This window comes from Convolutriloba macropyga, chromosome 2 (genome assembly GCF_964194025.1).
Source record: "Convolutriloba macropyga chromosome 2, txConMacr16.3, whole genome shotgun sequence".
NCBI lineage: Eukaryota > Metazoa > Xenacoelomorpha > Acoela > Convolutidae > Convolutriloba > Convolutriloba macropyga.
In genome coordinates this window covers 51,372,259-51,398,434 of record NC_134469.1, presented here as the reverse complement: position 1 = coordinate 51,398,434, position 26,176 = coordinate 51,372,259, and the positions used below count along the sequence as shown (strand labels likewise).

At 35.2% G+C, this 26,176-nt stretch overlaps 1 protein-coding gene and 1 pseudogene across 1 annotated transcript in view; both read left to right on the top strand.

Moving 5' to 3' along the window:
* The window catches only part of LOC142335337 (outer dynein arm-docking complex subunit 4-like), a 28,745-nt pseudogene extending 19,442 nt beyond the window's left edge, over positions 1 to 9,303 (top strand).
* Positions 9,304 to 11,458: 2,155 nt separating this feature from the next.
* The window catches only part of LOC142335336 (uncharacterized), a 131,056-nt gene continuing 116,338 nt past the window's right edge, over positions 11,459 to 26,176 (top strand). The window contains exon 1 of the mRNA XM_075383788.1: positions 11,459 to 11,793. Coding sequence (XP_075239903.1) covers positions 11,481 to 11,793 — 313 coding nt within the window. The 5' untranslated portion in view covers positions 11,459 to 11,480. The remainder of the gene's footprint in view (positions 11,794 to 26,176) is intronic.

The window sequence follows — 26,176 nt, the reverse complement described above, 5'->3', positions numbered from 1 at the left end:
CCAATGGTTTGATAATTTCGATCTTCACGAAAGTTTTAGACTGATTTAACTATTGACTTATTTAAAATTGTAAACGAAGTGATCTTTTGAATCAATTAGATTGCAGCATTACGTATCAAAAGTGAAGAAAGCATAAGAATAATCTCAATAGAAATTGTTATAGCCAGATATTGTAAGTTAGAGAATTTAGGTCAAATTAGACAAGTTAATAAGGTGTTTGAAATAAGCATTCTTCCGTAAAGGGTTATTGTTTCGAAGGCGCCAGAGAGGGGAGTTGAGTGATATATCTTAAGCAAGCAAATTGATGAACAAAAGCATATTGAGCTGTCGATATATTTCATTTACTTAGCAAAGTTGTATTTGTGCATTAGGCCAAAGTCGAAATGAGTGATTTAAGTAAAATAGAGAGCGAACATTTGAAGTTAACTAGATAAATCGAACAAAATTGGAATTTCAATTTGAACCAAATTAAAGTGTGATTTCAAATTCACAAAATAATTGGCAACTCCAAATTTGGTACACTAAACTCTTTAAGTTTTAATCGCCATTGGAATCTGAAATTTTGTGGGGATATTCCTCTTATGATTGTTGATATATAATAGGGATACGCAGCCGTATATACATTTTTGATCTGAGTTTTGGCACAATAAATGGTGTTATTCGACAGTTTTTGATAATTTGCGGTATAAATTTCGATTGTTTATTGATGAAATAAAGGTAGAAACCAGGCGTACTAGCATATACTGGTGCAGTAATGTATTGGATAATCATGGGAATGGTTTAGAAAGTTGTGGAAGAAATTTATTAGAGTTTTGTTAAATTAAAGTAAATAAAAAGGGAATTTATCAGTTTTTCAAGTACCCTACCGATAAAAAGTTGTCCGAACCCCCCGGGATGGGAAGGAGTTATTGGTTGATATCTGGTCAATGATGGGGAGGTACCCTAGTGGTCCTCTATTGCGAAACTAATTTTCAGGCGAATCCGACCAGCCACCCTCCAGCTATTAACACCGGAAGTAGTGTGATTTGAAGGTTTTTAGGTAGTTTACTGTGAAATGTGTTTGAGTCCGAAATAAGGCGATTAATCAGTTGTAATGTCCTGCACGTATGAATTAATGTTTTTGCATGGTCTTGGGAAGGGTTTAGGATGTAAAATGGCGATTTTTGGGTATATTGGTAATTATCACTGGAATGTAGTTAGGACCTAAATTGAAATAGTATTTTTTCGAAAAGTTGACGTCGTATTGACCTGAAAATTGGGGGATAGACTAATTTGGGTACGAGGAATCCGATTTTATTGTCAGATTTGACCCCACACCAACCTGCACGGAACTAGCTTACGCCGGTGCTTGCGGAACGTAAAATTTGAATTGCTCGTGGAGTATTGGTAGTAGTCTTATGATTTTTGGAGGGTTAGTGTAACTTTTCAAGTGCTTTCGATTGGTGATATTTTCAATCCCAGATTCCGACCGGAAGTCGGTGCTTCAGGAAAACCCGAGTGCCGAAAACTGGAGATTGAACTTTTTGAGCGGCCGAATGACTTCAAAATAGTTTTAATATGATAACCTGAGACAGTTAGTGACAAAGAAAAGCCACCTCGGTCAAGTTTGACGAACTCGGATTTTTCGGGTTTTGGCACCCACGACTCGTTAAAAATTTTTAAATTGCAAACGAATCGCAACGGCTGATCCGTTGGTCATGAAACTTGGCAGGCAAGTTGGTGGCACCCTATAGTTACTATAAAACTTTACACGAAGACGTTTTAACCACTACTTCGCAAGTTATTAAGATTGGAATTTTGGAGTCATCCGGGAGGTCGATGAAAAGTGTGCGCGGTCATTGCTCGTGTTCTATTAGGAGTTAGGTGATAAAAATTGGTGGGTAGGTGCAACTATGAGAGAACTTACCGTGACAACGTTATTTTTATTAATTTGACCCTTCATTTTGGACGAATGACCCCTGATTGACCCCTAGAGTTCAAATTGTGGGCTTATAGGAATATTCGATTTTTAGGCATGTATAATTACAGGGAATTGCATGAAATGAGTTCCAGATTGGAAATAACAATTTCTCTTGGTTTTTGGCAATGAGTTTAGTTATCTATTCAACGCGTGATTTTGACAGGGATTGATTGCAGCTAATTAATTTTATAGCGGAAATAGAGGAATAAGAACTTTTCAGAGTATCGTTCAATGTTTACTAAGCAAACACTGATTGACATGTCAAGTGCATATATGAGATAAAGTGGAGTGGATTTGTTTACATAAGAGTCCAAAGGTCGTGTACTTAAGATCAGGAGAAAGTCGAACAATGGTTGGTAGCAGTTGAATGACAGAGCATAGTTTGATATTGGTTTGTTTGCAGAGCAAACAAAGCCCTCCCACAGAATGGGACAATTTCAAGTGTAAGTTGCATTGTTTACTTAAGAGATTAAATTTTGTTTGCATAAGATAAGAGCGTATTGGTAGAGTATAAATTGAAGTGACACAGAGAAAATTGGACAGAGAGAGAGAGAGAGAGAGAGAGAGCCAGACTTTGGAGATTTTGGGAGAACTTCAGAAGTTTGGTTTCGATCAAGCGAGAGAAAGTAGTTGGTTTAGTGGGACTAAACTTTGAAAGATTTGTAATTGCAAGACCAGTTGGGATACTGTGAGCGTTTTGATTTAGTTCATTTGGGAAGTGAACCACGGATATTGTTAATATTACCTTAATTACTATTATGAATTGTCTTGAATTTGTCTTTTCCATTGCTGTGCAAGTAATTCTCTTACATTCGTTATCCATATAACTAGAATTGATATTACGAGCCCCATTGTGAATTAACTTATTTCAAGGCAATCTAATTTGCAACAGCATACAAGAGTGGAAGAGCGGGAAAAGCAGAGCAACAAATTAACGCTTGCTTCACCAATTCAAAACCTTTGGTTTATTTTATTTGATCGATCTTCTGGGCGACAGAGTCCCCTCACTGTTGAGCCTTGCAGAAATTCAGAAGACGACAAAAAGAGCAGTTTGCGCAAGCAAACTTACCCGAGTTCGCCTATGTTATTTACGATCATGTTTTAAAAATAGGTTATATGCTGGTGTGGAAACGTCCATCAGCATTTTGGAAACGTCCGGCACAATTATTCATGATGCCAGTTGTTGACCAAGAAAGTCTAAATTGGGTCTCAAGTAATTATTAATTAAATTCGAGCTATAAGATTTAAGGATTACTGATTCATCAAAATTGTAGACGATGATTACGTTATCGACAAATACTAGTGACAAAAGTTTATGGTAATTACATTCACTGTTAACGTAGACTTTTCATCGTGAATAATAGTAACGTAATATGAAAATTGACGACGAAGTGTTTTTACTGCTGCCCCCAAAATTTGCAATTTGCACATTTTCTGCGTAATAAAGAAGCTTTTGCTTCATTAGACAAACAGAATAGACAAAAAACTAGAAAAAAAAACAAAAGTAAGAAAAAAACTAAAGCAAACCTAATAAATTTTTTGTTTGTATTAATTTTTATCCTGTCAACATGTTGTCATTTTTTGTTCCAACATTTTTTTGTATTAACATTACCATCTTCATGTTCTCAACATCCAGGTTTTCAGTTTTTTGACAGTGCCAGCTTTTCTAATTATTCAGCCTCGTTTCAAACATCATGTTAGTTACTTTATTACTTTACTAAGATAATCGACTCAAGTTGCATCTTTGGTTATGAGCTTCAATGCTTGTTATAGAGTTTGTCTCTGGGAGCCTAATTTTCTTTGTCAGAAACAAAATGAGATGAGGTCAATGCCGATCCCCGTGTTTAACTTTGATTTCAACCTTATTGAACGTGAAACCGCAATATTACAGTGCCGTAACTTCACTTGCTAAAACTTATTAAAAAAACTTACTTGCTGACTAATTAGATCAACTTTGTTCGCACTGAATGTTTCTGTCTAACTGCTAGCTATATTTTAGTAACAATGTAGATGGCCGCAGTCGCGCCCTGGACAATTTGGGCAGAGTAAACTCAAAGTTGGGCAGAAGCGATACTGCTCTCAGGTACTGGCAACAGAGGCTGGAGCTCCTTGACTCTGTCAAGAACTCTGATGGCCAGGCACAACAAGAAGAGGCAATGCTTCAGATCCAGGACGAGGACGAGGCTCTCGAGAGGACTTGGCTCTACCATGAAATAGCTAAGTGCCACCTTGAGTTGAAGAGGTACGGAGAAGCGAGGAAATTTGGACAGATGGCTTTGGACTGTTCGAGCAAGTGTGGTGATGAGGCGTGGCAGTTGAATGCTACCATCATTGTGGCAAAAGCTGAAAGTATATCCGAGAGTTATTGTTTCAACCCTCCATGATATGGGGACTGGGAATTTATACCAGCCCGACTATTTTTGTCAGCCAAGTTTAGCCAGTCGATATCTTTTTGCAGAGATAAACGGAAGCGGTCATTGAATAGCTCATAGAACAACTGAATCGGTCGCCGAAATCAAATGTTTCATTTCTCACACAAAGCAGACAATCTTTAAAATTTTCAGTTTTTCACGCTTCGTTTATACATTTCATAAGCTAAGAATTTACAGTCGACATTTTTGATGAAATTGGTGTCATGACTATAGTAAAACTTTTTTGTAAACCTAAAATGTGAAAATGTTGGGTTTCATAGAGTTGCATGCAAAAAGGTAGATTTTATTTTTAACAGGCAGAAAATTTATAATTTCGAGTCGACAAACTTGCAAAAAATGTTGCACAGAAACAGAAGTTTTTAATTGCTCTCAAACGAAGTTTTTAACACTTATATTAGTCCTGTCGGTCTTTTTTATGCAATTTTTCGCTTGACCGATTTTTCGTCTGACGCTTTTGACTTTTCGTTTTCAAAAACGGGATAGACAGGTAGCACCCAGCAGGCATTAATTGCTCTTAGAGCCTTTCAGCTCTGTTTCAGCTCAAACTGTTTTTGAGACTTATGGTGTGAAGGGAGGTTCTAAGAGGTTGAAGACACCCCCACTGTTGACAACCCCACAATGGCCCCCAACCCCCACCGCAATGTTGCCCCCACCCTACTCCTGCCCAACGAACCTCTTCTAGGGTTTTATAATAAAATACAGCATAGTTTATGGTGGTATTGGAATGGTTTCAAGAGTTTAAAATCACAAATTTTATCAATTTTTTGACAAAAGGTGCAAATTTTATCAAGTTTTTGACATTCATTTTTTCATTGTTCACATCTTTGCAGACGCAGACGCAAAGGCAACGAAACGTACTTAAGGATTTAACTATAAGTTACTGAAAAAATTTTATTTGCCATGGAATAGCTTTCAGTTTCCTAATATGACGAATTTTATCGATTTTTTTTTTCATAAAACTTGCATTTTTTTAAAATTTTTTTGCAAATGTTTGTCGGGTTTCAGGTTTCTCCAGCCTCAAAAGCCGAAGAACCTTATCTAGGGTTAGACAATGACTTACTCTATATTTTCTAAACGTAATGAAATGTTTTTGGAGATTTCAACACTACGAATTTTAGCATTTCTTTGACAAAATTTGCAATTTTTATCAATTTTTTGACATTTATAATCATTGTTCAGGTTTTTTGAGCTTCAGGGGTTAGAGAACCTCCGTTAGGTTTTGATAATAAGTTACTGGCAAATTTTGATTGGTCATGGAAAAAATTTCAATTTTTTAAAATCACAAATTTCAACATTTTTTTTGATAAATTTAGTATTTTCAAGTCTTTAGTATTTTCAGGTTTTTAGAATTTACAATTTTTGAAATTTTTCTGTCATTTTTCAGTTTTCTCCATCCAACCTCTAAAGTAGGTACATATCCCTCTCTAGGGTTTGATTATATGTTACTGAAGAGCTTCTAGTTGTAATGGAACGTTTTTCAAGATTTTAAGATAGGAATTTTCAAAAAGTATTTGCAATTTTTTTAAATCTTTTTGAATTTTTATCATTTTTCCGGCACCAGGGTCTTAGGGACCTCCTCCAAGTTTTGATGATAAGCTGTTGCATAGTTTCTAGAATTAACGGACTGATTATCAATGACTCCAGCCTTAGCAATTTTTTGATAAAAATTAATTTTCAAACTTTTTGGAAATTTTTATCATGTTCCAAGTTTATGAATCTTTGTGAGCCCGTGAAACTATTTAAAGCTTGAAATAGGGATACTCGATAATCTCTTAAGACATTGAACTGGTTTTAAATATTTGAATATCTTGAATTTTGCCAAGACTTTATTAATGTTTTATTGTTTTCAAAATTTTTGAATTTTTTTTCGTTTTCTAGGGTTTAACGATCACTACTGGCCCACGATGCTTTTCAAATCTTGCAGACGGGTTACTTGACATAATTCTAGAGACAAAAAAAAGTTTTGAACATTTTCACTGTGAAAACTGGAAGCATTTTCAAATTTTGCAATATTTTGCAATTTTTTTGAATATCAGCTTTTTATTTTATTTATTTACTAACAAGGCTGGAAAACTAAAAGTTGCAGAGTTGAATCAAGCTAAAACTAGCCCCACTAAACTGTGGCTATCTACTGACGAAGCCAACCACTCTCCCGTCGTTTGAGAGCAATTCCGCCCGACGTTAGTCGGTTATGTTCATTTTTTTTTGTCCGAAAATTAAACTAATCGATCAATTTTCAGTTTCTTCATTATTTGGAGTCATGCTCAGGAGTAAAAACAATTTGCCTAGACTAATTTGCACCTTTTCTTACGGTAACCTGAAACAGGCAGTTGGTAGTTGTTTCTAAACGTAGTAGAAGTCGTTGTTTGGGTTATGAATGGTTAATCGTGAAAGCTCTCATTGGCCAACTTGAAAGGGTATTTCGTAAGCGGATAAATATACGGCACAGTTTTTATCAGCTAACGTAACGAAGGTATATCCGTGGTTGCACCCATATCAGGTTTCCATCGAATTACTATTATTTATTGGGCAAAGAGTTTTTTTGACAAATACTGATAAAACTGTCGGCTAAATCTCATTTTTCCTTGTTTACTAAACTCACTTTCAACTATTTTTCCTAGCATCTGCAAACGCTTTTTACCGATTCTCCTGGCTGCTTTTATAATTAAAAAAGTTCTTTGGTTGTATCCAGACAGGGCATAGAAGTTTGTATCTATGTATGACCTTGGTGCGAAATATTAAAATATGAAATGATAACTATAGTTGATTGCAAAGTACTAAATTTGTTTCTGAAACACCCAAAAAGTGTTTGGTTTAAATTGAATTTCAGTTGTAGCTGAACTAACTGGGATATTTAAAAATATAAGAATTTAAGTAAGTGCGAAAACTGCATGATACAAAAGATCAATTAGCGTTGTTTAAGGTTCCATCAAAGTCAGAATGTTTTTAAGTTAAAAAGCGTATTTGATCTTGAGTTTTCAATACTTCTTCCTCTAGTAAAAAAAGGCTATTTAGCAAAGACGAACAGAAAATATTTGTTGGTGTTTTTCGTTAGTGACAGCTTTGTTTAGTGAAACTGGAGGACTTCGAGTCTGCTTCTAATACCTTTGGAGAGGCGTTGGAACTGGCAAAGTCACAGCAGAACAGGGATGCTCAGGACAGCATCGAGAAGGTCAGCTATAAACAATAGTTCAAATTTAAAACCCAAACAACAGGTCAAACACCAAATCCACAGAATTTGCTTCAATTTCCATATTTGCATATCAATATTCATTTTGCATTGATCCATATCTTTGAAATTCACCACATGTTTCAAGTTGGGACTCTGGCCATTGAAATATCTCGGATAGTTTTGAAACCTTTGCTTGCACTTCATTTTGTGACACGCTGTATACATGGATAAACAACCATTGAGCCTTACCCATCTATATTTGACAAATTAATACCTCGAATTTTATTTTACCAAATTTGAGCTGCCAATTTGGGCTGCTTCTGTAACCCATGGCTAGTCTAAGAATGCGCATGAAGTTACCATCGCAGTTCAGATGCCAAACTGATTTTGTACACTTTTTGGGCGAAAACTTGCACCCATTTGTAAAGCGCTCAGATCAATACTGCAGGCCTCGAAAATTTCAACATTGCACTGATGTCAAGAGTTTTGATTAGAAAGATGTGCTATACATATCCAAAGCTGAGGAACTTTGACCTATGATCAGACAAGACTGACTCCAGACTTTGAACACCGAGTAGACCAACATCCCCGACCTTGCCTTGAGATCAGAATAAGCCATATACTTTCGCGCGACGGATAGATCACACTGTAATGCATGCTCAAAGTTCTCCTATATTTTAGCTTGTAAGCCCAAGATTTGAGAATATAATTTAAATACTCAATGGAGATGCAAATAATGAAGGATCTTTTATTACCCAGCCATTTTCATTTTTAGTTGCTGACATTCGTAACCAATCACGGTAGTTCAACTGATAAGGATACCTGACACCTAACTGTCACCTTTGTTATATAATCAGAGGATCACCCAAAATTTGGTCTCTGATCAGGCCATCTTGCGACCATCGTCTAGATGAATATTATGCGACCATGCGTTTTCCAAACCATGTAATTCTTTTCGCACTTCACCCTCGTTTTAAAAAAAGCAAAGTCTGGAGGACATCAGTTTGCGATGAAGTGAATTTTTATGCACGTATTTCAATGTTCCGTCATTTTGCCATAATAGAGTTTCACAAGTTATTTGACAAAAAAGGCATTAGAAATTTTTTTCAGACACTACGAGACGTGAACGAGAAACTGTCACGCAACGTGGTCCAACAGGTACGCAGCCATGCACCAATCGAGCAACAGGAAAGTAACCCAAAGCAATCAGAGAGGTCAGAACAAAACAAACAAAAAGCCTCTGACAATGACAACAGTAAGGACAATAGAACCTCTCAGAATCTGGAATCGTCAAGAGATGAACCAGCTCCCGAAGAACAACAGGTGGAACAGCAGAAACGAGAGACACAAGAAGAAGGGGGAGTGGCGGAAGACGTCTACGAGGAGGAGGAATTTGAGGGCTCCGATGAGCCAGGCACTGTTCGAGAATCAATTGAACGCTGATGGCCTATCGTCGCACTGGTTTTTATTACAACGAAGAGAGCTAGAACGTTCATTTTTGTATAATGCGCGTTATTGCCATCCACTTTATGGCTAGTTTTTCAAATAATGTAAATAATGTATATAGTATTCGATGTACAAATGCATCCTGCGTATTTCAGAGACCTGTTAATTGTGCATGCCCATTATTTGCGGAAGAAGCTCGCTTCTCCCGAATTGAAAAAATTAAAAAATGTATTCAGATAATTCACTAATTTGATAAATTAGTAAAATCACTACAAATTCAGTCTTGGATACTACTCTCTCATTAAAAAGATACGGGATCGGAACAAATCGGATATATCCTTTCATCGGTATCCAGACGGATTGATTGAGATCGCTTCCAGACTGATTGGGAACGAAGGAATTCATAACAACTCTGAATCAGAAGAGCACTTAGAATTGAGGACATCATATTGCTCCCATAATCCGAAAAAAGTTGCCTAAAATATCTCTGAGCTTCCTCTTTTTAGTACTGTAAATTTTGGTGAAACTACTTATACGTAATTTAAGCGCTTTCAACATTGGGCGTGAAAAAACGGTGGGAAGACTGCGCCACAATTTTTGTAAATAGTTTTTGCATTGATACCGGTACACTCTAGTAATTTCTGAACTGTTCTTAAAGCATTGAGAAGTTCATAATTAGTTCATAACTAATTCATGAACTGTTCTTAAAGCATTGAGAAGTTCATAATTAATTCATCAAGGCTGTGATATGAGGCATAAGAATGTTGTACGTGTTGTAAAAACTAATTAGTTCTTAACATCTTAACGCTAATCACTCTATTCATGTTATTTCTCACGCTGGAATATCATTTATTTATCAATAGCCGCGAAGCGATTGCGGCTATTATTGGGGACATCGTGGTTTTTTTACAATTCAAAGCATTTGAATTGTATTGGGGCGCTGTGTTTTTTTAAAGAGGTTTTCACAAATTTTTCAATGACTTTGATCTTTCAAAACAGCATAAGCAGGCAAAACCAAGCAAGCATTAGGTTTCATTAGAAGCCTAAAGTCGGCTTTAGTATGCTCTCAAGTACCTGGAGTGGTGCAGCTGCAGGGAGGACCTAAATTTAAGGTTAAAAGGTCATTTTAGGTCCTTTTGGTCTCAAATGTTGATATTTTTCAAGCTTTTTGTATTTTTTTGTATTTTGTTTGATTAGTCTTCATTTGAAGTTTTAAAAAGTTGATGAAGGCCTTGCAGGTCAAAATTAGTCCTGGACCAATTTAAGAGACAAAAATTGGTTTTGAACATATTTTCGAAATAAGTATACTTAAAGGGATCAAATTTTGCCTGCGGGGTAAGAGCTTCCAGAGTTTTAATATTGAGTTTAATTTTGTTTAGTTTGTTTGATTGTCTGAGTTTCTCAAATTTTGAGAAACTATTGTTTGTGATTTGGCTGGCCTTGTTCAACTGATCTGCTGGTCAGGTAGAGCTAAAGTTTTTCATTCAATTCTTTGGGTTATATTTCCGGACTTGTCCTGCTATGTTTTAGTTCCCCGTCTCCGACGATTGTTCTTACGACCTGATTTCTTGGAAATAATTTTTTGAATGACTTCAGTGACCTCTACTGCTTCGCAGATAAAGTTTGTTTGCGTGACCTGATTGAGGCCTTTAGGTCAGTTGCATGACTTACCTTACTAAAATTATGACCTTTGAACTCACTTATGGAAATTTAAATATTACCAGTAAAATACCAGTAAAATTGTGTGCATCTTTACCAGTAAAATATTGTGCATCTAAGTAGTGACAAATTTATCAGCCCTATTTCTTGAGTATTGTTTTTGAGTTTTTGATTTCGAATATAAAATTTGAAAAAGTTCATTTAAGGCCTTTTCCTTGTAGAACGTATTTGTCAAAAAATTGATTGTCCCATTCTAACCCAAAAGTCTAGGTCTATATAAGGACTGGTGGTCGATCTGTCTATCTTATTTTTTTAGTTGTTTCAATTCATGGAAGGCCGCAAGCTTTTACGTATATGAATATATATATATATATATATATATATATATATATATATATATATATATATATATATATATATATATGAATTTAAGGAGTGACAGCAAAAATTTCCAAAATTACAGTTTTAAAATGAGGTCTTCGATATTTTATGGCAGTAAAAGTTTAACATCTTGTATTACTATTTAACTACCAGAATTAAAAATGCTTTAACATTCTAGTTTTTGTTTTTTTCGAAACGATTAGCTTGTCTTTTCTATTTTCGTCAATTGCACCACTTATGCTAACATTACTGCTCAATTAAGGACCACTGGTTTTCGCAGCATCAATCACGTGAAGAAATACTAATCTACGTGATCCACTTTGAAAAACAACACGTTCTGTTCAATCATTAAAAAGCGTGTAGTGTATTGTTTAGTTTTTTTTGTGCAATTGAATTTGGCGACAGACATTCATATTCGTTAAATTATCAAATGGAATTCATTGTAATTTCTCTTTATTTTATGATTACAAGAAAAACAGATGTTACTCTTGCCAGCAAGTCTTCACATCCGTATGCCATTGCTGAAAATAGGTCGCTTTCAATCGGAAAACGGCCACTCGCTTTAGGAGAGATCGGATGGAACAATTATTACGAGGAAGTTTCTGCCAAAAACATGTGGCCACATTCTTGGCTACGATTGATAGTTGAACAGAAGCACTCGACCAATCAGAAAGAAGCGAAGGAAAAAGATCAGCGGCTGAAGCAACTGGAACTGTTCATCTACAACTGGCCAAACCTCGAAGGTTAAATTATTGCACTTTGATTGAGATGAAAATCGAAAAATTGTTAAACAGAATAAAAAATTGTCCTGCGCTAAAAAACTTCAAAAATTTGTAAAAATTTTGGAAATCATTACTGCAAAATTTGTGAGGTTCCCAGGTTGAGGTCCCAGACGGAAAGTCGATATGTCCAGACCGTCCCAGACGGAAAGTGCCTATGTCCAGACCGTCCCAGACGGAAAGTGCCTATGTCCAGACTTTCGTGCGTTCACCAGACTTTCGTGCGTTCATGTCCAGACCTTCGTGCGTTCACCAGACTTTCGTGCGTTCATGTCCAGACTTTCGTGCGTTCACCAGACTTTCGTGCGTTCATGTCCAGACTTTCGTGCGTTCATGTCCAGACTTTCGTGCGTTCGACAGACTTTCGTGCGTTCACCAGACTTTCGTGCGTTCACCAGACTTTCGTGCGTTTATGTCCAGACTTTCGTGCGTTCACCAGACTTTCGTGCGTTCATGTCCAGACTTTCGTGCGTTCATGTCCAGACTTTCGTGCGTTCGACAGACTTTCGTGCGTTCACCAGACTTTCGTGCGTTCACCAGACTTTCGTGCGTTCATCAGACCTTCGTGCGTTCACCAGACTTTCGTGCGTTCATGTCCAGACTTTTGGAACTAGGTAAACACTTGTCCAAATTAGTTCGGTCAGTCCGGATTCATCACGAATTGTGGCTAAAGTGGAGCATACCCACCAAAAACGAGCATAATTGGTCTAAAATTGACAATTTCGTGTCCAAAACAATGTTCGGTGATCGAAAAAGTTAAGCCTCATCGAGCGCGGATACTTTTTAGGAAGTAATTGACAACTTGTCCAAAATGCTGCGCTCAGTCTATTTTTTTATTTCATCCCCAATTATGGCTAAATTGGAGCCTGCACACCAAAAATGAGCACAATTGGACTAAAATTGACGATTTGGTCACCAAAACAATGTTCGGTGATAGAAAAAGTTCAGATACTTTTTTGGAAATAGGTAAAAACTTGTCAAAATTAGTTCGGTCAGTCCAAATTTTTAATTTTATCACAAAATGTGGCTAAAGTGGAGCATACCCACCAAAAACGAGAAAAAATGGTCTAAATTTGACGATTTCGTGTCCAAAACAATGTTCGGTGATCGAAAAAGTTAAGCCTCATCGGGCGCGGATACTTTTTTGGAAGTAATTGAAAACTGGTCCAAAATGGTGCGCTCAGTCCATTTTTTAATTCATCCCCAACTATGGCTAAATTGAAGCCTGCACACCAAAAATGAGCACAATTGGACTAAAATTGACGATTTGGTCACCAAAACAATGTTCGGTGATAGAAAAAGTTCAGATAGTTTTTTGGAACTAGGTAAAAACTTGTCAAAATTAGTTCGGTCAGTCCGAATTTCTAATTTTATCATGAATTGTGGCTAAAGTGGATCATACCCAACAAAAATGAGCATAATTGGTCTAAAATTGACGATTTCGTGTCCAGAACAATGTTCGGTGATCGAAAAATTTAAGCCTCATCGAGCGCGGATACTTCTTTGGAAGTAATTGAAAACTTGTCCAAAATGGTGCGCTCAGTCCTTTTTTTATCTCATCCCCAACTATGGCTGAATTGGAGCCTGCACATCAAAAATGAGCACAATTGGACTAAAATTGACGATTTGGTCACCAAAACAATGTTCGGTGATAGAAAAAGTTCAGATAGTTTTTTGGAACTAGGTAAAAACTTGTCAAAATTAGTTCGGTCAGTCCGAATTTCTAATTTTATCATGAATTGTGGCTAAAGTGGATCATACCCAACAAAAATGAGCATAATTGGTCTAAAATTGACGATTTCGTGTCCAGAACAATGTTCGGTGATCGAAAAATTTAAGCCTCATCGAGCGCGGATACTTCTTTGGAAGTAATTGAAAACTTGTCCAAAATGGTGCGCTCAGTCCTTTTTTTATCTCATCCCCAACTATGGCTGAATTGGAGCCTGCACATCAAAAATGAGCACAATTGGACTAAAATTGACGATTTGGTCACCAAAACAATGTTCGGTGATAGAAAAAGTTCAGATACTTTTTTGGAAATAGGTAAAAACTTGTCAAAATTAGTTCGGTCAGTCCGAATTTTTAATTTTATCACAAATTGGGGCTAAAGTGGAGCATAACCACCAAAAACGAGCATAATTGGTCTAAAATTGAAGATCTCGTCTCCAAAACAATGTTCGGTGATCAAAAAAGTTAAGCCTCATCGAGCGCGGATACTTTTTAGGAAGTAATTGAAAACTTGTCCAAAATGCTGCGCTCAGTCTATTTTTTTTTTTCATCCCCAATTATGGCTAAACTGGAGCCTGCACACCAAAAATGAGCACAATTGGACTAAAATTGACGATTTGGTCACCAAAACAATGTTCGGTGATAGAAAAAGTTCAGATACTTTTTTGGAAATAGGTAAAAACTTGTCAAAATTAGTTCGGTCAGTCCAAATTTTTAACTTTATCACAAATTGTGGCTAAAGTGGAGCATACCCACCAAAAACGAGCATAATTGATCTAAAATTGACGATTTCGTGTCCAAAACAATGTTCGGTGTTCGAAAAAGTTAAGCCTCATCGAGCGCGGATACTTTTTTGGAAGTAATTGAAAACTTGTCCAAAATGGTGCGCTCAGTCTATTTTTTCATTTCATCCCCAATTATGGCTAAATTGAAGCCTGCACGCCAAAAATGAGCACAATTGGACTATAATTGACGATTTGGTCGCCAAAAAATATTCGGTGACAGAAAAAGTTCAGATACTTTTTTGGAACTAGGTAAAAACTTGTCAAAATTAGTTCGGTCAGTCCGAATTTCTAATCTTATCGTGAATTGTGGCTAAAGCGGATCATACCCAACAAAAATGAGCATAATTGGTCTAAAATTGACGATTTCGTGTCCAAAACAATGTTCGGTGATCGAAAAAGTTAAGCCTCATCGAGCGCGGATACTTTTTAGGAAGTAATTGAAAACTTGTCCAAAATGGTTTATTCAGTCCATTTTTTTTATTTCATCCCCAACTATGGCTGAATTGGAGCCTGCACACCAAAAATGAGCACAATTGAACTATAATTGACGATTTGGTCACCAAAACAATGTTCGGTGCAAGAAAAAGTTCAGATACTTTGTTGGAAATAGGTATAAACTTGTCCAAAATAGTTCACTCAGTCCTTTTTTTTTAATTTCATCCCCAATTATGGCTAAAATGGCGCGTACCAACCAATAGTGAGCACAATTGGACTAAAATTGACGATTTGGTGTCCAAAATAATGTTCGGTGATCGAAAAAGTTAAGCCTCATCGAGCGCGGTTACTTTTTTGGAAGTAATTTTAAACTTGTCCAAAATGGTTTATTCAGTCCATTTTTTTTATTTCATCCCCAACTATGGCTGAATTGGAGCCTGCACACCAAAAATGAGCACAATTGGACTATAATTGACAATTTGGTCGCCAAAAAATGTTCGGTGACAGAAAAAATTCAGATACTTTTTTGGAACTAGGTAAAAACTTGTCAAAATTAGTTCGGTCAGTCCGAATTTCTAATTTTATCGTGAATTGTGGCTAAAGCGGATCATACCCAACAAAAATGAGCATAATTGGTCTAAAATTGACGATTTCGTGTCCAAAACAATGTTCGGTGATCGAAAAAGTTAAGCCTCATCGAGCGCGGATACTTTTTTGGAAGTAATTGAAAACTTGTCCAAAATGGTTTATTCAGTCCATTTTTTTTATTTCATCCCCAACTATGGCTGAATTGGAGCCTGCACACCAAAAATGAGCACAATTGGACTATAATTGACGATTTGGTCACCAAAACAATGTTCGGTGACAGAAAAAGTTCAGATACTTTTTTGGAACTAGGTAAAAACTTGTCAAAATTAGTTCGGTCAGCCCGAATTTCTAATTTTATCATGAATTGTGGCTAAAGTGGATCATACCCAACAAATATGAGCATAATTGGACTAAAATTGACGATTTGGTGTCCAAAACAATGTTCGGTGATCGAAAAAGTTAAGCCTCATCCAGTGCGGTCAGTTTTTGTGTCCGGGTCAAGGTGTTGTTCAAATGAATGCAAATATGATACGAAGGGTTCCGATTGTGTGTTTAGGGCAAATCAAAAGGAAAAATTAGCCTGCCTGCTTTGAAAAAGATTCTTCGGTTAAAAAATTTGCATTGGGTCTCAAAATGTTATAATTTTTTCACTTTACTAACAGAAAAAACATTAAATTTATTGTTTTTAAGGAACTCCACGCCTAAAATCTGTTATGATTTTCAATAAATCAGGCGTGGAAGAAAGGTTGCGCGAAAAGAAAGGGCCTTTAATGTATGTTTTAGGCATGAAAATTGGAGGAAGTTTTTGAAACATTTCAATTTTTTTTAGGTGAATTTTCAAGATTATCAACGTATCTTACCGTTACAGAATATTTATCTGGCATATGTATGCTTGTTATACTGCTTAGAAACTCATCTTTCTAGATATGTATACAAAGACTATCGTTTTCGAACGAAGTGTTAAAAAAAATTGCACGGAATTGGAAGAAAAAAGAAAAAAACGCCTTGTTTCACAATCAGTCCTGCTTTAAAATTGGGTTTGTAATTCGAAACTATGATTTCAAGTACGCATCGTTTAGCTTAATACCGCAGCTTTGTAACTAAACCGATTTTATTCTAAAAATACGTAAAAAATGTTGAGAAATTGGTCAAAGAGTACGACGTACTTGAGGTGGAAATTTCGAAAAAATTCGAATTTTCAAAGTTGTTTTTGTTAATAACTTCGAGCATAGATAGAGTTAGAAAGCGTTCTATGGCTTAAAATAAAGCTTAGCTAATTTGCGTTACGGTCATGTATATTGTTGCAATGTTATCTGTGAACAAAGGTGTTGTTTTTTTGCTATTACTGAAGAATATCGAAAATGAGCTGTTTTCGATCAAGGGGTCAGAATTGTCAAAATTTAAAAATTGTTTTTCCGAACTTTTTTATGTTCCAGATGATAGCCCTTTTCTTCCTGATTCCAAAACACCTTCATTTTTAAGAAACGGTTCAGTCATCTTCGAGATATTAAGCTTTGAAACCAGTTTGGGGGGGGTTGGGGACTCCCATATAGTAGTTCTATCTGTATTATTCCGATCTGTAATCTTTTTTTTAAACTAACAACAACCATATATAGCTATATATATTCGGCAGCTCGAGGGCATCCGAAATATGTAATTTGAATGCAAGTTGTATTTCGCCTCTCTACAGGTAAGTTATATGTGTTGGCAATGTGAAATATTCGAATTGACTGCCCCGGGGTCATATGACAGCTGTATGACATCCACTGAGCATGTCATCTGACAGCAGGAGGAGTGCTATGAAGTGCTGTCCGGCTAGACCATATAACTAACCTGCAATGAGGTGCTAGCGAAATGAAATTTATGCGAATTCCGTTTTAGTAGTAAGTTACGGTTTCGAATGAAATGAAATGGAACGGACAGCCCCCCCCCCCACCGAATGGCAGAATGGTAGCTGCTGCAGACCAGCGTACCTGCTGCAGACCAGCGTACCTGCTGCAGGCGCTGCTTGAGTGCAGAGGACGGTGCAGACAGCTGCAGCAGAGCGTTATAAGTGTTATAGGGTTGTTATAGTCCATTTTTAACGGGTTTCGAGCACTTTTAGATCTACTGAGATGCATTCGCGCTATTTCGAGGATGATATTCACGGAAGTGGAATTAATGCTAATGAGTTTTTGAGCCCTGGAGGTAACAAGAAGGCTATTAGGATAAAGTGTTTGGAGAATTTGAAAGTAAAGAAGGAAGATTTTTTGATGAAATCAAGACGTTGCGTCAATTTCGAACATGCAACTTCATTAAAGTTCAGAAATTTTAAAGCCAAATGCGAACCCAAAAAGTGTTGAGCACTGTATTGAAGCTGTTCAAAAGCGCAAAGTCCGTCAAATTGGGGAAATTGAGGCCCAACCAGAAAAAAGGAATAAAAACCGAATGGGTATACAATGGATGGGTCAATTTTTTTGGCATCGGGGATTGCAACCGTGCTAAAAGACGTATTCAAAAGAAGCCCCATAAGTACGGTCAAATGAAAATTGAAAAAGTTGGTTCAATCAGGATCCTGGGTTTTGATGCCAAGAAGAAATACGTTCAAATTCCACGTTTCAGAGTACCCGCCAAGGAGAAAGTTCCGAGACAGTACTTCATTTGGGGCAAGAGATTAAGCCCAAAAAATTATAGTAAATTTGCAGTCGACGAATTTTCCAGCTTGCTTAGTAATGTTGTGCTTGTATATTAGTTCTTGGTGCTTTTGCTTGGTGTAGAATTAGGTTTTAAAGTCCACTTTACCCTTCAAATTTGTATATATTCACCTTTTATGACTACTTAGAGATGATGAATTGCAAAATGATGATTTCAAAAGTGTTTTATTACCATTTATCGGTTTCATTATTCATATAGTATGTACCATGTGGTCTATTGTCGAGGATTCTGCAGGGGAAACCCTAGATTACCAACAGAATTGTTGACAATAGGCTATTTTCTCTATTCTCCAAAAGTCGATTTTTTTGTTTGCTATTTTTGATAGGGTCATAGAGTTGTTCAAATCGAACCAAACCGGGTATGGAGTATCCCCTGTGTATCTAGAGTGTAAAGCAAAAAGAATTTTCGGTATAGCTTGCCTAGGAAAAAAGTTAGTTTTTCATACGGAAATTTCGACTTATTCGCTTATTCTATTTTCAAAAATATAGAAACTTTATCGGATCAAGGAGTTGTCCAAATTGAACCAAACTTGGTATGGAGTATCCCATGTGTATCTAGAGTGTAAAGCAAAAAGTATTTTCGGTATAGCTTGCCTAGGAAAAAAGTTAGTTTTTCATACGGAAATTTCGACTTTTTCGCTTATTCTATTTTCAAAAATATAGAAATTTTATCGGGTCAAGGAGTTGTCCAAATTGAACCAAACTTGGTATGGAGTATCCCATGGGTAACTAGATTGTAAAACAAAAAGAATTTTTGGTATAGCTTGCCTAGGAAAAAAGTTAGTTTTTCATACGGAAATTTCGACTTTTTCGCTTATTCTGTTTTCAAAAATATAGAAATTTTATCGGGTCAAGGAGTTGTCCAAATTAAACCAAACTTGGTATGGAGTATCCCATGTGTATCTAGAATGTAAAGCAAAAGAAATTTTTGGTATAGCTTGCCTAGAAAAAAAGTTAGTTTTTCATACGGAAATTTCGACTTTTTCGCTTATTCTATTTTCAAAAACATAGAAATTTTATCGGGTCAAGGAGTTGTCCAAATTGAACCAAACTTGGTATGGAGTATCCCATGGGTAACTAGATCGTAAAACAAAAAGAATTTTTGGTATAGCTTGCCTAGGAAAAAAGTTAGTTTTTCATACGGAAATTTCGATTTTTTCGCTTATTATTCGCGTATTCTATTTTCAAAAATATAGAAATTTTATCGGGTCAAGGAGTTGTCCAAATTGAACCAAACTTGGTATGGAGTATCCCATGTGTATCTAGAGTGTAAAGCAAAAAGAATTTTCGGTATAGCTTGCCTAGGAAAAAAGTTAGTTTTTCATACGGTAATTTCGACTTTTTCGCTTATTCTATTTTCAAAAATATAGAAATTTTATCGGGTCAAGGAGTTGTCCAAATTGAACCAAACCTGGTATGGAGTATCCCATGGGTAACTAGATTGTACAACAAAAAGAATTTTCGGTATAGCTTGCCTAGGAAAAAAGTTAGTTTTTCATACGGAAATTTCGACTTTTTCGCTTATTCTTTTTTCAAAAATATAGAAATTTTATCGGGTCAAGGAGTTGTCCAAATTGAACCAAACTTGGTATGGAGTATCCCATGGGTAACTAGATTGTAAAACAAAAAGAATTTTTGGTATAGCTTGCCTAGGAAAAAAGTTAGTTTGTCATACGGAAATTTCGACTTTTTCGCTTATTATTCGCGTATTCTATTTTCAAAAATATAGAAATTTTATCGGGTCAAGGAGTTGTCCAAATTGAACCAAACTTGGTATGGAGTATCCCATGTGTATCTAGAGTGTAAAGCAAAAAGAATTTTTGGTATAGCTTGCCTAGGAAAAAAGTTAGTTTTTCATACGGAAATTTCGACTTTTTCGCTTATTCTATTTTCAAAAATATAGAAATTTTATCGGGTCAAGGAGTTGTCCAAATTGAACCAAACTTGGTATGGACTATCCCATGGGTAACTAGACTGTAAAACAAAAAGAATTTTTGGTATAGCTTGCCTAGGAAAAAAGTTAGTTTTTCATACGGAAATTTCGACTTTTTCGCTTATTATTCGCGTATTCTATTTTCAAAAATATAGAAATTTTATCGGGTCAAGGAGTTGTCCAAATTGAACCAAACTTGGTATGGAGTATCCCATTTGTATCTAGAGTGTAAAGCAAAAAGAATTTTCGGTATAGCTTGCCTAGGAAAAAAGTTAGTTTTTCATACGGAAATTTCGACTTTTTCGCTTATTCTATTTTCAAAAATATAGAAATTTTATCGGGTCAAGGAGTTGTCCAAATTGAACCAAACTTGGTATGGAGTATCCATGTGTATCTAGAGTGTAAAGCAAAAAGAATTTTCGGTATAGCTTGCCTAGGAAAAAAGTTAGTTTTTCATACGGAAATTTCGACTTTTTCGCTTATTCTATTTTCAAAAATATAGAAATTTTATCGGGTCAAGGAGTTGTCCAAATTGAACCAAACTTGGTATGGAGTATCCCATGGGTAACTAGATTGTAAAACAAAAAGAATTTTTGGTATAGCTTGCCTAGGAAAAAAGTTAGTTTTTCATAAAGAAATTTCGACTTATTCGCTTATTATTCGCGTATTCTATTTTCAAAAATTTAGAAATTTTATCGGGTCAAGGAGTTGTCCAAATTGAACCAAACTTGTTATGGAGTATCCCATGTGTATCTAGAGTGTAAAGCAAAAAGAATTTTCGGTATAGCTTGCCTAGGAAAAAAGTTAGTTTTTCATACGGAAATTTCGACTTATTCGCTTATTCTATTTTCAAAAATATAGAAATTTTATCGGGTCAAGGAGTTGTCCAAATTGAACCAAACCGGGTATGGAGTATCCCATGTGTATCTAGAGTGTAAAGCAAAAAGAATTTTCGGTATAGCTTGCATAGGAAAAAAGTTAGTATTTCATACGAAAATTTGCTATTATTTCGAATAACTTGAAATTATTGAATTTTAAAAATAGGTCTTTTTCAACGGGTCAAGGAGTTGTCCAAATCAAACCAAACTCGGAATCGAGTATCCCATGGGTAACTAGATTGTAAAACAAAAAGAATTTTTGGTATAGCTTGCCTAGGAAAAAAGTTAGTTATTCATACGGAAATTTCGACTTATTCGCTTATTCTATTTTCAAAAATATAGAAATTTCATCGGGTCAAGGAGTTGTCCAAATTGAACCAAACTTGGTATGGAGTATCCCATGTGTATCTAGAGCGTAAAACAAAAAGAATTTTTGGTATAGCTTGCCTAGGAAAAAAGTTAGTATTTCATACGGAAATTTGCTATTATTTCGAATAACTTGAAATTATTGAATTTTAAAAATAGGTCTTTTTCAACGGGTCAAGGAGTTGTTCAAATCAAACCAAACTCGGTATCGAGTATCCCATGGGTAACTAGATTGTAAAACAAAAAGAATTTTTGGTATAGCTTGCCTAGGAAAAAAGTTAGTTTTTCATACGGAAATTTCGACTTATTCGCTTATTCTGTTTTCAAAAATATAGAAATTTTATCGGATCAAGGAACTGTCCAAACTGAACCAAATTTGGTATGGAGTATCCCAGGTCTACCTAGAGCGTAAAACAAAAAGACTTTTTTGTATAGCTTGCCTAGGAAAAAAGTTAGTTTTTCATACGGAAATGTGCAATTATTTCAAATAAATAATTTTAAAAATAGGTCTTTTTCATCGGGTCAAGGAGTTGTCCAAATCAAACCAAACTCAGTATCGAGTATCCCATGGGTAACTAGATTGTAAAACAAAAAGAATTTTTGGTATAGCTTGCCTAGGAAAAAAGTTAGTTTTTCATACGGATATTTCGACTTATTCGCTTATTCTATTTTCAAAAATATAGAAATTTTATCGGATCAAGGAGTTGTCCAAATCGAAGCAAACTCGGTATGGAGTATCCCATGCATACCTAGAGCGTAAAACAAAAAGAGTTTTTGGTATAGCTTTGCTAGAAAAAAGTTCATATTTCAATCGGAAATATCGATTTATTCGCTTATTATGCGCTTATATTATTTTCAAAAATATAGAAGTTTTATCGGGTCAAGGAGTTGTCCAAACTGAACCAAATTTGGTATGGAGTATCCCAGGTCTGCCTAGAGCGTAAAACAAAAATAATTTTTGGTATAGCTTTGCAAGAAAAAAAGTTCATATTTCAACCGGAAATATCGATTTATTCGCTTATTATACGCTTATTTTATTTTCAAAAATATAGAAGTTTTATCGGGTTAAGGAGTTGTCCAAATCAAACCAAACTCGGTATCGAGTATCCCATGGGTAACTAGATTGTAAAACAAAAAGAATTCTCGGTATAGCTTGCCTAGGAAAAAAGTTAGTTTTTCATACGGAAATTTCGACTTATTCGCTTATTCTATTTTCAAAAATATAGAAATTTCATCGGGTCAAGGAGTTGTCCAAACTGAACCAAACTCGGTATCGAGTATCCCATGGGTAACTAGATTGTAAAACAAAAAGAATTCTTGGTATAGCTTGCCTAGGAAAAAAGTTAGTTTTTCATACAGAAATTTCGACTTATTCGCTTATTCTATTTTCAAAAATATAGAAATTTTATCGGATCAAGGAGTTGTCCAAACTGAAACAAATTTGGTATGGAGTATCCCAGGTCTGCCTAGAGCGTAAAACAAAAATAATTTTTGGTATAGCTTTGCAAGAAAAAAAGTTCATATTTCAACCGGAAATATCGATTTATTCGCTTATTATACGCTTATTTTATTTTCAAAAATATAGAAGTTTTATCGGGTCAAGGAGTTGTCCAAATCAAACCAAACTCGGTATCGAGTATCCCATGGGTAACTAGATTGTAAAACAAAAAGAATTCTCGGTATAGCTTGCCTAGGAAAAAAGTTAGTTTTTCATACGGAAATTTCGACTTATTCGCTTATTCTATTTTCAAAAATATAGAAATTTCATCGGGTCAAGGAGTTGTCCAAATCGAACCAAACTTGGTATGGAGTATCCCATGGGTAACTAGGTTGTAAAACAAAAAGAATTTTTGGCATAGCTTGCCTAGAAAAAAAGTTAGTATTTTATACTGAATTTTGCGATTATTTCGAATATTTAATTTTGAAATATAGTATTTTTCATCGGGTCAAGAAGTTGTTCAAATCAAACCAAATTGATATCCCAGACTACCAGTACTGTTTAGGTTGTAATGCAAAAAGAATGGTCCGCCTTACTTTCCTAGAAAAAAGTTCGTATTTCAATCGGAAATATCGACTTATTCGCTTATTCTATTTTCAAAAATATAGAAATTTCATCGGGTCAAGGAGTTGTCCAAATTGAACCAAACTTGGTATGGAGTATCCCATGGGTAAATAGATTGTAAAACAAAAAGAATGTTTGATATAGCTTGCCTAGGAAAAAAGTTAGTTTTTCATACGGAAATTTCGACTTATTCGCTTATTCTATTTTCAAAAATATAGAAATTTCATCGGGTCAAGGAGTTGTCCAAATTGAACCAAACTTGGTATAGAGTATCCCCTTTGTAGGTAGAGTGTAAAACAAAAAGAATTTTTGCTATAGCTTGCCTAGGAAAAAAGTTAGTTTTTCATACGCAAATGTGCAATTATTTCAAATAAATAATTTTAAAAATAGGTCTTGTTCATCGGGTCAAGGAGTTGTCCAAATTGAACCACACTTGGAATAGAGTATCCCCTTTGTAGGTAGAGTGTAAAACAAAAAGAATTTTTGGTATAGCTTGCCTAGGAAAAAAGTTATTTTTTCATACGGAAATGTGCAAATATTTCAAATAAATAATTCTAAAAATAGGTCTTTTTCATCGGGTCAAGGAGTTCTCCAAATCGAACCAAACTTGATATGGACTATCCCATGTGTACCTAAAGCGTAAAGCAGAAGAAATTTTTGGTATAGCTTGCCTAGAAAAAAAGTTCGTATTTCAATCGGAAATATCGACTTATTCGCTTATTCTATTTTCAAAATTATAGAAATTTCATCGGGTCAAGGAGTTGTCCAAATTGAACCAAACTTGGTATGGGGTATCCCAGGTCTAGTTAGAGCGTAAAACAAAAAGAATTTTTGGTATAGCTTGCCTAGGAAAAAAGTTAGTTTTTCATACGGAAATTTGCTATTCGAATAACTTGAAATTATTGAATTTTAAAAATAGGTCTCTTTCATCGGGTCAAGGAGTTGTCCAAATCAAACCAAACTCGGTATCGAGTATCCCATGGGTAACTAGATTGTAAAACAAAAAGAGTTTTTGGTATAGCTTGCCTAGGAAAAAAGTTAGTTTTTCATACGGAAATTTCGACTTATTCGCTTATTATACGCTTATTCTATTTTCAAAAATATAGAAAATTTATCGGGTCAAGGAGTTGTCCAAATTGAACCAAACTTGGTATGGAGTCTCCCATGTGTATCTAGAGTGTAAAGCAAAAAGAATTTTCGGTATAGCTTGCCTAGGAAAAAAGTAAGTTTTTCATACGGAAATTTGCTATTATTTCGAATAACTTGAAATTATTGAATTTTAAAAATAGGTCTTTTTCATCGGGTCAAGGAGTTGTCCAAATCAAACCAAGCTCGGTATCGAGTATCCCATGGGTAACTAGATTGTAAAACAAAAAGAATTTTTAGTATAGCTTGCCTAGGAAAAAAGTTAGTTTTTCGTACGGAAATTTGCTATTATTTCAAATAAATAATTTTAAAAATAGGTCTTTTTGATTAGGTCATAGAGTTGTTGAAATGAAACCAAACTTGGTATAGAGTATCCCCTTTGTAACGAGAGTGTAAAGCAAAAAGAATTTTTGGTATAGCTTGCCTAGGAAAAAAGTTAGTTTTTCATACAGAAATTTGCTATTCGAATAAATTGAAATTATTGAATTTTAAAAATAGGTCTTTTTCATCGGGTCAAGGAGTTGTCCAAATCAAACCAAACTCGGTATCGATTATCCCATGGGTAACTAGATTGTAAAACAAAAAGAATTTTTAGTATAGCTTGCCTAGGAAAAAAGTTAGTTTTTCGTACGGAAATTTGCTATTATTTCAAATAAATAATTTTAAAAATAGGTCTTTTTGATTAGGTCATAGAGTTGTTGAAATGAAACCAAACTTGGTATAGAGTATCCCCTTTGTAACGAGAGTGTAAAGCAAAAAGAATTTTTGGTATAGCTTGCCTAGGAAAAAAGTTAGTTTTTCATACAGAAATTTGCTATTCGAATAAATTGAAATTATTGAATTTTAAAAATAGGTCTTTTTCATCGGGTCAAGGAGTTGTCCAAATCAAACCAAACTCGGTATCGAGTATCCCATGGGTAACTAGATTGTAAAACAAAAAGAATTTTTAGTATAGCTTGCCTAGGAAAAAAGTTAGTTTTTCGTACGGAAATTTGCTATTATTTCAAATAAATAATTTTAAAAATAGGTCTTTTTGATTAGGTCATAGAGTTGTTGAAATGAAACCAAACTTGGTATAGAGTATCCCCTTTGTAACGAGAGTGTAAAGCAAAAAGAATTTTTGGTATAGCTTGCCTAGGAAAAAAGTTAGTTTTTCATACAGAAATTTGCTATTCGAATAAATTGAAATTATTGAATTTTAAAAATAGGTCTTTTTCATCGGGTCAAGGAGTTGTCCAAATCAAACCAAACTCGGTATCGAGTATCCCATGGGTAACTAGATTGTAAAACAAAAAGAATTTTTGGTATAGCATGCCTAGGAAAAAAGTTAGTATTTCATACGGAAATTTGCGATTATTTCGAATTTTTAATTTTTAAATATAGTATTTTTCATCGGGTCAAGGAGTTATTCAAATCAAACACAACTCGATGTGGAGTATCCCCTGTGTAGTTAGAGTTAAGGGTAAAAGAAATTTTCGCTATAGCTTGCGTACAAAAAAAATTGGGTTTAGTATGAGGTTCAGCGGAGCTTGGTTTTTTAGTTCTCTTGATGCAGCAAACAAGAATTGTGATAGAAGAATCTGGCAGAGTGTCCTGTAAGAGGCCTCGTTTGAACGTTGATGAAAATTCAGTGCGCCAGTCACAGGAAGACCAAATTTGGCTGAAAATAAGACAACTTCAAGTAGAAATTGAGCTATTGAAAAAGAGAGTAAGGGAGCTTGAAAACGCGAAAG